Genomic DNA, 12,144 nt, shown 5'->3' with positions numbered 1-12,144 from the left:
TAACGTCATACCTCACATTCGATCCCCTCCTTGGCCAAGACAGCAGCAGCATCCATACACCGACTGACCACGTGGGAATGAGACACCAGCGTGACGTGATTTCCTGCATCAAATGACAACATTAATTTGCAGAAATCAGTTTAGTCGCAATTAATGTCCGGCAACAATTGCAGTTATAGATTTTTCCCAGGGTAGAAATTAAAAATAATACTCAAAAAAGTAACATTTTTAAAATAGTAAACATTTAAATTAAATATACATATATAAATATGTTTCAGTCTGTTTAAAGGGATAGTTCTCCCAAAAATTAAAATTTTGTCTCACCCTCATGTCGTTCCAAGCCCATAAAACCTTTATCTTCAGAACACAAATTAAGGTATTTTGATGAATTCCAAGAGCTCTCTGGCCCTCCCATAGACTGCAAAGGAACTACCGTAATTTTACGAAGCTACGAGAATACTTTTTGTGTGCAAAAGAAAACTAAAATTAACGACTTTGTTGAACAATTAGTCTTCTCTGCATCACCCTTGTGCCATTTTGGAGAGTTTCACTGTAACAGCCGCTGTACTTCACTACTCCTTCGGCCGTGTTTTGTGTTCCCTCTACAGGCATTTACAGGGGAAATCAGATGAAATGGCCAAACTGGTACACATGTGTGCCTGGATATAAAGATTGATGATTCATTTAATAATAAAAATCAAATACTGGCTGCATCTGAAATGGCATACTTCCCTACTATATAGCATGCGAAAAGCAGTAGGCCAGCAAATGAGTATGTTTGAATCTTCTGTGTTCATAAAAGAGTAGGATTCAGATGTACGTATACTTAATTTGCGTTCTAATATACCTACTTACCTACTATATAGTAGGGAAAAAGAGTATGAGAAGAAAGAAATACGTTCAAAATCCAGCTGAGCCTGGAGCTCTTGTTCTTTTGTTCTTCCAGAAGACCTGGCGCACATCATCCTCGCAGATTTGAAGTGCAGGGGGGGGGGGGGGGGGGTAATTGGAGGTGTTAACGGTTGTGTAGGGAGATGGTCAGAATGGGTGTGGGGGGTTTCAAATCTACAATAAAACTCATTCAGGTCGTTAGCAAGTCATTGATTTGCCTCAGTGCAGGGGGATGATGTCTTGTAGTTTGTGATGGCTCTCAGCCCTTTCCACACTGAAGTTGAGTCATTGGAAGTAAACTGGTCTTCCAACCTTTTAGCGTAGGTCCTTTTAGCTGCTCTAATCTCTTTGTTCAGTGTGTTCCTGTCCTGATTGTACAAGACTCTGTCCCCATTTCTGTAGGCATCCTCTTTGAAAAAGAAAAAAAGTTGTGACATTTGCCAAGTATGGTATCCCATACTCAGAATTGTTGCGCTGCATTTAACCCATTCAAGTGCACTCACAGCAGTGAGAAGTGAACACACACCCGGAGCAGTGGGCAGCTATATATCCAGCACCCAGGGAGCAACTGGGGGTTCAGTGTCTTGCTCAAGGGCACCTCAGTCATGGGTAATGAGGGTGGAAAAGAGCGCTGTTCATTCACTCCCTCCACCTACAACTCCTGTCAGCACCGGGACTCAAACTGGCGACCTTCTGTTAACTAGTCAAAGTCTCTAACCATTAGACCACAGCTACCCGAAGATGTCTGAGTTTTGCTGTAAACCATTGCTTATCATTGTTGAATGTTAAATAAATCCTGGTAGGAATGCATATATCCTCACAAAAACTAATATAGCATGTCACAGTCTCTATGAGTTCGTCCAGATCGGTGGTAGCAGCTTGAAAATCACTCCAATCAGTGAGGTCAAAAAAAGCTTGTAAATCCTGCACTGTTTCATTGGTCTATCTCTTCACAGTCTTTACTACAGGTTCAGCAGATTTAAGTTTCTGCTTGCAAGTCAGTATAAGATGAACCAGGCAGTGATCAGAGAGCACCAAAGCTGCTCGTGGAACAGAGTGATATGGATTCTTTATTGTGGTGTAATAGTGATCCAATTTATTATTGACTCTGCTGGGACATGTAACATGCTGTCTGTATTTTGGTAGTTCATGGGAGAGATTGGCTTTATTTAAGTCCCCACGAATGATTAAAACAGACTCCGGGTGTTGTTGTTCTGTCTCTGTGATCTGATCAGCAAGTTTCTGTAAAGCCAGGCTTACGTGCGCTTGCGGAGGGATGTAAACACTCACCAGAATGAACGAGTGAAACTCCTGTGGCAAATAGAACAGCTTTGAGTTAACAAAGAGCACTTCTAGATCTGAACAGCACATCTTCTTTAACACAGTTACATCTGTACACCGCCTTTCATTTATGTAAAAGCATGTCCCGCCACCGCGATTTCCCTGATGATTCTGCGTCGCAATCTGCTCTAACAGCGGAAAGTCTGGCAGATGGAGCGCGCAGTCTGGAATGGCGTCAATCAGCCAGGTTTCTGTGAAACAGAGCAGCAGAGTGTGAGAAAACACTTATTTGTCTGAGAGAGAAGAAGGAGTTTGTCCATTTTGTTGGTGGAGAGCGGAGATTTGCCAGATGGATGCTAGGCAACCGCGCTTCCTGAGTCTGACAAGCGCCCCGGACTCACTTCCCCCGTCTGCGCGTCCTGAAGCATTTGATAAGAGCGGCTGCTCCGCCGACAACAACGTTCAGTAAAACGTCCGAATAATTGAAGTCCGGTAAAAGATTAGCATAGTTTTATATGTGATATAATAGTATTAATTATACTACTATATACTCAGCTTGTTAAACTCAAAACATCACCCACCTTTTCTTTCAATCTTAGCTTTTCCGATTGGGATGAGGAAGTCTTTTGACTGAGACTCTTCAGACATCTCAAATGGCACACTGTACATAATCTCATTCTCCAAAAACACCACTGAAAAAGACATGATATGATAGTCAGAGCAGCCTTCACTTGCTGTGATCATCATCTTCACACAGGGAGGAACTCACCAGGGTTGTCGTCACGGATAGCTGATTTCAGAAGCCCCTTGGCATCCTCGGCGCTCCAGGGACTGACCACCTTCAGACCGGGAACGTGTCCATACCAGGCTGCAAAGCACTGGGAGTGCTGAGCCGCCACACCGGGCGCAGCTCCGTTGGGCCCACGGAACACAATCGAGACGGGCTGCAGGCCGCCAGACATGTAGTAGGTCTTGGCGGCAGAATTGATGATATGATCGACTGATTGCATGGAGAAGTTGAAGGACATGTACTCAACAACGGGCCTCAAACCGGCCTAAAATAGGATGTGATGGGATAGTTTGAGAACATGATGGAGTTTCACATTCTTTTATCAATGTTGTTACAGGAAAACTCACCATGGCAGCACCAACAGCGATGCCAGTGAAGCCAATCTGAATTGAAAAATCAAGAAATTTTATTGAACATAATTGAAAACAAATATAGATGATTTTTGGAGAAGTTTATCATCTTTCTCACCTCTGTAATTGGTGTGTCAATGATGCGTTTGTCACCGTACTTCTTCCAAAGGCCTCTGCTAACCTGCAACCCAACACAAGCAACTTTAGAAAAATATTCTTGGGCATCACTGATAAATGAAGTATAATAAAAATATTTGCATCTAACCTTATATGCACCTTCAAACAGTGCTACTTCCTCTCCGAGGAGGAAAACCCGTTCATCCCTCTCCAGCTCCTCATCCATGGCCTGCTTGATGGCATCTCGGACTGTTACCTGCAACAATAAAATCCTATTAATTATACATATATCACATGATACTCTAATATAAAACATGCTACTGAGTAATTATTGCATTCATATACAATGAGATTTACATGATACCCAATACACTATAAGGAAAAGCATGGAAATACCATAGTACATGTCCAAAAAAACATAGCAACACAGTGTAAAAAAAACCAACATGGAAAAAAATAACACGGTATGGTGTCATTACAAAATCCACATAAAACCATTATATACCAATGTATATATAAATATATATAGTAAAGTGCCATTGTAATCCTATGAAGTCCTAAAACCAAGATATTATCATTATACATGGCTTTACCATGGTAAAAACCAAATAGAAGAAATATGGCATTCAAGGGCAAGAAAAGTATTTAATATATAAAAACAAAAAACAATTATTTCTTTATCAGTTGCCCATAAAAAAATTAAATTGGTTTTAACTTGTGAAATGTCCGAAATATGCCTTAAAATAGAGTCGAAAAGAGGTGGCGAAAACATGACTCTACAATGTCCATGGTACGATGTCGGCGCGTCCACACGCAACGGCTTCTCTCACTCCCGTGTTTTTTGTCTCGTGAGTCGCAGTGTTTTTGTACGTCTTCATCGCGTCAATTGGTCTTTAAGTGCGCATACCCATGAGTTTAACTCTGCGCATGCGGAAGAGCTGCGGGAACTCTGTCTGCTCCGGAGGCCTACACCATCACCGTAAGTGTGGAGGTATCCTGGCTAGGCTAACGGCTAACCCACACAAGCCAGCCATCCCCACCATCTTTCTGGTTAACGTATGCTCTTTGGACAATAAACATGGACTACATCCGATTACTACACTCAACTCAGAGGACTGTAAGACACTGCTGTGTTTTTGTGTTAACGGAAACATGGCTTAGCAACAGCATTCCAGACGACGCTTTTCAGCTTGATCAGCTTACATGCTATCGAGCGGACAGAGCTCTCGTTGCGGGACGAAAAACCTCAGGCAGCGGGCTTTGTGTTTACATCAATGATGCGTTGTGCCACGATGCTGCTGTGATCTGCAAACATTGCTCACCCCTGGTGGAGTTTATGATTATTAAATGCTAGCCGTTCTATCTGAATATACTGCCATACTGCTCGTTTTTGTTTACATTCCTCTGAACAACATCAATAGCAACTTAACGATGCACTAAATGAACTGTTCCAGCACATCACTGAGCAGCTATTGAATGATGCTTTTCTCCCTGATGCTTTTCTACAAAGCCCTTCCCCTCCCCTACCTTCGTGCCTCAGACCACATCACTGTCATGCTAATGCCTGCATACAGACCACTCATTAAAGTCCCCAAACCAGTTCAAAAACAGATACAGGTGTGGCTGGAAACATGGCCGTAGCCAGGCTTTGAAAATTAGTTAGTTCCAGGGGGTTTCTATAATAACCCCCTTATTATAGAATTGTGCTATAATAACACCTATAAATACAACTAATTATATAACACTTGAAAAGAGACAGAAATGTTGATGTTTTTAGCGCAGTGGATAAGACGCATGCCTGTGGTGTGGGAGACCCGGGTTCGAATCCACTGTGAAACGCCAGTGTGTCCCTGAGCAAGACACTTAACCCCTAGTTGCTCCAGAGGCGTGCGACCTCTGACATATATAGCAATTGTAAGTCGCTTTGGATAAAAGCGTCAGCTAAATGAATAAATGTAAATGTAATGTAAATGTTTTTGGACGGATGTTAATTTTTAAATCATACCCTATTTATTTTAAGTTTGTTAATACTATATTTATGGGGTGGATCGACCCGGGTTCAAACCTGGCTTTTAAGATCACATCAGAAAAACATTTATTTTCAATGAAAATTAAATAAATAATCAAAAAGTTAATGGTAGGTGTAGGGAGGGCTTTATAGTCCCAATAAGGTGGCATCCATTAAATTAGACTCAATAAGTTATTATTGCATACTGTTTTAATGTCGGCTACTACAATATTGAGGTGCAGATAATTGCCACTCTTTGCAGTAAGTAGTATAAATAGCAGAAAATCTTGCTATTTTAACATAGTATAAATAGAATCTATTGATATCTGGACTTAGTGTAAATAGCATATCACAAAAAAATTCAGCTATTTGCACTTAGTGAGCAGCTATATATATATATATATATATATATATATATATATATATACAGAATCTGAATTAAAATGTGTTTGATTTAAGCCTATTTCAAAATTTGTGTCATAAAATTATATTTTTGCATAAAGCTCAACTAACGCGATCGTTATAAAGGTGTTTAAACAACAATTCACTTCCACTTGCATGTATTTGACAATCGGAATATCAGATATTTCATTCCATAGCTAACACATTTGTGAATATGGGCCTAATCTAGGCTATCCAGGGTTGTTGTTTTTTTTTTTTAATTGCATCTGAAAATGACTTTGTGCAGCTCATTCACATGTGCGCTCTGGCGCAGATCCGCCTCTCGCGATGCTCAGCTGTTAAAAATGGGTGCATTTGACTTGAAGCACAACCTCAGACGGTGGTATGTTCGCTCTTTTGTTGTTCTGTTTTCTTTCAGGATCAAAAATATAACAAATGAAAGTGTTTATCTGTATTTCCGTCTGATGAGAACTATGCATATACGTTCATAAATCAGTCAATTTTGTATTTTATTATGAGATATTTTATTCTAATGTGATCAGTGACTCAAGCACTGATGGACCAAAGAGCACGTATTTCGACATTTGCAGTAAAAACGCAAAAATATAAATTCTCAGAAAATGCATTTAATACCAATATATTTCAGAGTTCAGACATGGGAAAAATATCAGTCCACATGCGTTTTATATTTAATATGAGGGAAATAGACATGCATGCATGCGTGACACAAAAAATATTTAACTTTTAGGTAGCAAAATATTTTTTAGTAATTCTGTCAATTACACTAAGGTTATTAAATTGTCTGCTATATATTTGCTTCTTATTTATTAAATAAAACATTGATCAAAATTACGATAAAATGTATAAAAAACGAATATCTTTTAAAAAGAGTTTTCCATAAATAACTTCTGTATGACCTGGCAATAAAATTTGAAAAAAGTGTGTCTAATGTGATTGGCTTAACTGATTTGATTGCAGGTGCAGGTCGGGTGTCGGTTCTATTTTAAGCTGGTCGGGTTGGGTGCGGATTTTAATTAGTGCTGCTATCGGAAAACGGGTCTGATGCGGTTTTAAGCACTGCGGGTACGGGTGGGTGCGGATTTCCAAAATCAGACCCGTGCAGCTCTCTGCCGCAACTTCCTACTTTATTAACTTTCTAAAGTATTAAATGTAGTGGAAAAACAAGTCAAAAATGGCTTATAATAGCGACGACTCGCGCTGTTGCTCACAACTCTCAAGACTCGTTCACTTCGGAAACATCTCGCAGCGATCATTTTCATACCACGGACTCTAAACATTCTGAATTATACTTGCAGACACTCATATGAGCAGTTTAGCAGAAAATAAGTCAATCAGAGAACAAATGTTATTTTCGAACATGAAAAAATTTACTGAGGTCTAGACCTTGGTGACCTCATAGCTGGATACGGATACGGTCGTCAGAGGCTCTTCAGACTGTCAGGACCATTGACTGGAATATGTTTAAGCAGGCTGCAACATACAATAATACCACATACCTCCAAGAGTACTCAGAGACTGTCACTGCCTACATAAACAAGTGTATTGATTATGTAACAGTCACAAAGACTATCACTGTCCGGGCCAACCAGAAGCAGTGGATGACAGGGCGAGGTCTACAGACCCCTGATGACACGGAACGCTGCCTTCAGAGCTGGAGATGAGTTGGGCCTGAGGACATCCAGGGCCAACCTATACTGTGGCATCAGAGAGGCTAAGAGACAGTACTCCAGGAGGATAGCCCAACAATTCAGCGACAGCAGAGACACTGAGCCTGTGGCAGGGGATACAGACCATAACGGACTACAACCCCCCACCGCAGACCTGTGACTGTAACATCTCTCTGCTGAACGAGGTGAACGCCTTCTTGGCTCGCTTTTATAAACAAAACAGCTCCACTGCACAGAAGACTCAGCCTCCTCCCGGCGACCAGGTGAAGTGAGGAGATCCTTTAGCAGGATCAATGCACGCAAAGCTTCGGGTCCTGACAACATTCCTGGGCGTGTACTGAGAGACTGTGCAGCATAACTCACTGATGTCTTCACAGACATTTTCAACATCTCACTTAGTCAGGCTAAGTCTTTCTTTCAAATCTTATCTTTCAAAGCTACCACCATCATTCCAGTTCCGAAGAAGCCGTCTCCATCCTGCTTCAATGACTACCGTCCTGTTGCACTTACTCCCATCCTCATGAAGTGCTTTGAACGGCTAGTCATGCACCACATCAAGTCTGACCTCCCGCCCTCCCTGGACGCATTTCAGTTTTCATATCGCGCCAACTGCTCGACCGATGATGCCATCACAACTGCCGTCCACTCAGAACACACATCTAGACAAAAAGGACTCATACATCAGAATGCTGTTCATAGTCTTCAGTTCAGCATTCAACACTATCATCCCTCAACAGCTCATTCACAAACTGGTCCAGCTGGGGCTCAACACTTCGCTGTGCAACTGTCTATTGGACTTTCTGACTGGAAGACCTCAGGTAGCGAGGTGAGCCGCCTGGCCGGGAGGTGCAATGACAACAACCACTCTCTGAACATGGAGAAGACAAAGGAGATTGTTGTTGACTTCAGGAGAGCACACACTCAGCATGCACCTCTAACCATCAATGGTGTGACTGTGGAGAGAATAAGCAGCACCAAGTTCCTGGGTGTGCACATCACAGAGGACCTCTCCTGGACCGACAACACTGCAGCACTGGCCAAGATATAACAGCAGCGTCTCTACTTCCTCCACAAACTGAGAAGAGCCAGAGCCCCTGCCCCCATCATGTACACCTTCTACAGAGGCACCATCGAGAGCATTCTTACGAGCTGCATCACTTTGTGGTATGGCGTCTGCAATTCGTCCTGCCGAAAGACCCTTCAACGCATAGTGAGAGCAGCAGAAAAGATCGTTGGTGCCTCTCTCCTCTCCCTCCAGGACATTTATGGAAACCCTCTCACACGCAAAGCCCTCTGCATCACAGGTGATCCCACACACCCATCACACAGCTTCTTCAGTCTGCTGCCATCAGAGAGGAGACTGCGGAGTCTCCAGGCCAGGACCAGCAGACTGAAGGACAGCTTCATTCATCAGTAGGGTTGGGTATCGAAAACCGGTTCCATTTTAGAACCGGTTGCAAATTTCCAAGAACCGGGTATTCGATGAGACGCGTGCATTTCGATTCTGCTTAACGATTCCTGCATTTGCATTTCAGTTTGATTAAACACGATTAAGTGCAGGAACCGAAAGAATTTGCGCCCGGTTTGTGTGCAGCACACCTGAAGCTCAAGCGCGTGCACAGAGAGCAGCGGTCGCCATCACACTTCATGGGTTCACGGTTTGTGTCCGATCTCGGACCATTCCGTGTATTTCTACTGTAGAAAAGGATATTCGGAGCCGAAACTGACTTCTTTCATATTTGTCGAACAATATACAGAAAACTACAGCAGTATATCATCATAAACACAGCCGTTGACAGATGAGAAAGAAAACACACATGTACAGTATTTTTGCTTAAAGAGACAACAGCCTGTCATTAATGTTAATCAAAGAACAAATGAAAATCATTCAATGATCTTGATTGAATATATTTAATAACCTTTATTGATTAATCTTTATTTTATTCATAAAAAGAAAACTATGCAGTGTTTTTAAACTTTTAATTACAGTTTCTGTACCTGAAATTTTGTTTAGTTGTATTTATTTATGATATTGCTAATTGATTTGTTTGTTCCTATGCTATTACCGGTTGTTTACTTGTCTTTAACACTTTAATATTTGAAATTTATATTAATCTAGTTGTTTTTGGTATGGTATTTTTTTTTAAAGCACAGGCAAAATTCCTGTAGTGTTTTGTAGACTGCTGATTTTTGCTCATGTTATTCAGCTGCAACAGAATGCTTTGTAAAAAGACAGAATACATGTTTGACATCTAAATGTTTGACTTTTTTATATTGGATTTTTATCTTGTTGGAATCGAAACTATGACTCGATAAGAATCGGAATCGATAAAATTCAAACAATACCCAACCCTATTCATCAGGCTGTCATGAAGCTAAACTTGCTCTTGAACTTCCCCCATTCCCTCTTCTGCCCCAGACACCACAGAACCATGACCAAGAAGATCCCCATCCCCAATCCTTCCACTCCCCCCTCCCACTAACATGCTTGTGCAGCATTGGTCTGCTCACTACCTCATTCGTCATTCTACTGCCTCATCAGTCAGTTTAAATAAAAGAACTGCTCTTTGAGCCCATTTGTCACTTTAATGAGACTGAATAAGTTTTTTTGCTCTAAAAATCTTTTTATCTGCACTGTTTGTTCACTTTTTTGTTTGCACTCTATCTGCCATGTGCCTTGTGCTGCTTTATTTAACTTTATTTTTTATTACTTTTTTACATGCCCTTATTGTAGTCATATTTTATATTTTATATTTGATCTACATTTTTAGGCTGTTAGTGTTATCTGTATGCACCGAGGGTCTGAGAGTAACGCAATTTCAATTTTCTGTATGTATGTACTGTACATGTGGAAGAACTGACAATAAAGCAGACTTGACTTGTAATTTATGAAAAACTATCGCATGACCAAGGTATATACACAAATAATGTCCATTTAAACACTATAAATGTTCAAAATACCATATTATTACCATGGTACATAAAATAACATGGTTTTACCATGGTACACATGGAAAAATGTGGCATTACATGGTATATTACCAAAGAATGTCAATTAAAACATGACAAATGTCCAAATTACCAAAGTACATAAAGACAAATTTAAAATTCATCATGGTTCTTAATACCATGTTATTACCCGAGCTGCAACTTCCCACTCTCTTTCGTGAAGCCAACAAGTGCAATAACCCCCAGCTGCAGAACCGCAGAACACTTACGTCACAGCAGTCTCAGGACAGCAGCGCCACGCCGGAAGTGTGCTGAGCAAAAGTTATCTTACTAAGCATAGCGCCTCATAGTGTTTTGGATCTTCTCAAAGTTTTAATCTACGTTGATGTCAAGTCAGCATTTAATTTTTATAACAATTAAATCAGATGATAGATAGATAAAGTAGCTGATCAAAAACAGGGTGAGATTTATAAGGCTTTCATAAAACAAAGCTACTAATACAAATGACGTGTTGTCATATTCTTATGTAACTGAATGATATTCTACTATTTTAGAATGTTCCACAACAGCTGGCTGGCTCCGTTGACTGTTGGATCTTCATATTGATAGTGAGGAAAAGGAAGATAAATAAATATGTGTATATATTTCACATGCTATTGTCACTCACATTACTTCAGTAAAGCAGGTTCTATGATTAACACTAAATCGCCATCAGCTGCTTTCAAACTGAGCGGTAATTCTTTTTATTTTTATAATAAAATCACCTATAAACTAAAGCCAGAGAAGAATTGTTGTGCAACTCAGAGAGACACAGCAGTGTTTACTTTTTTGATTAAATACGCATTTTGAACAAATCATGTGAACCAATGATTCAAAAGCCCAATCATAAAGTGGGCTGCATAGACAGTAAAAGAAATGGACACAAAGTGACCCCATTGGATTCAACGGAGACAAGTGAAGTCAATTAGAAGCAATCATTTCCTGGGGGTCGGGCGTACTGCGCAGACTCAAACTGAGCTTGATGACGTAGATGTCACGTGAGCAACCTTTAAATCTTCTAATAGCTGTGCCAAGAGAAATCTGAATCACCCACCGAATCTTGCAGACGTTGTTGAATAATTTTGTCCCGTGTCTTTTATGGACTCTCTATGGGCCTCTCCCTTGACTTTATGCCTCCACATCCCCCCGATTGCCTCATAGACAGTAAAAGATTGCCTGCGAGCTTCTCCTCCTGTCCATACGGTAATTTCTCTACTGTGCGACAGGTTCTGATGCAATTGTTAGCCTATTGTTACAAAAACTGCTTCTACGGGGCCACCACGTAAGATACGGGTAATGGGGCCTTTTGTACATTTTTGTGTTTCTTTAGACATAATAAATGGACAAATGGAGTATTTAAACGTCTCAGATGTAAAGTTATTCGCTGTCAAAGTGACGCCAAAATGAATGGGAGTCAATGGAATGCTAACAGCAGGTGGGGGTCCGCTAGCCAATGGTGGCGCCCGGGGGTGCTTCAAAAAAATATGAAACCCTGCCCCCCTGGTGACCTTTCTACTGAACTCCTGAATGAATCAGCCTTTGAACAAATCGAATGAAAGACTCATAAGGACATTTACCGCCTCCTGCTGGCAGTTTTAGTTTCTTGTTTAGAGTATTATAAAAAAAAAT

At 40.8% G+C, this 12,144-nt stretch overlaps 1 protein-coding gene across 4 annotated transcripts in view; it reads right to left on the bottom strand.

Annotated features, from left to right (window-relative positions):
* The window catches only part of LOC132159641 (pyruvate dehydrogenase E1 component subunit beta, mitochondrial-like), a 77,273-nt gene that overhangs the window by 54,500 nt on the left and 10,629 nt on the right, over positions 1 to 12,144 (bottom strand). For 2 of the 4 annotated variants that reach the window (XM_059569211.1, XM_059569212.1), the window contains exons 3-8: positions 3,578 to 3,689; positions 3,431 to 3,493; positions 3,310 to 3,345; positions 2,942 to 3,227; positions 2,754 to 2,864; positions 12 to 103 (exon numbers count right to left, since the gene is read on the bottom strand). In XM_059569211.1, the coding sequence (XP_059425194.1) occupies positions 12 to 103; positions 2,754 to 2,864; positions 2,942 to 3,227; positions 3,310 to 3,345; positions 3,431 to 3,493; positions 3,578 to 3,689 (700 nt within the window). Of the gene's footprint in view, positions 1 to 11; positions 104 to 2,181; positions 2,424 to 2,753; positions 2,865 to 2,941; positions 3,228 to 3,309; positions 3,346 to 3,430; positions 3,494 to 3,577; positions 3,690 to 12,144 lie in introns of all 4 variants that reach the window. The other 2 variants (XM_059569214.1, XM_059569213.1) reach the window with 2 other exon arrangements.

The sequence above is a fragment of the Carassius carassius genome, chromosome 16, assembly GCF_963082965.1.
Source record: "Carassius carassius chromosome 16, fCarCar2.1, whole genome shotgun sequence".
In the NCBI taxonomy this organism is placed as follows: Eukaryota; Metazoa; Chordata; class Actinopteri; order Cypriniformes; family Cyprinidae; genus Carassius; species Carassius carassius.
The sequence above is the reverse complement of the archived record's forward strand: the minus strand, read 5'-3'. Positions and strand labels throughout refer to the sequence as shown.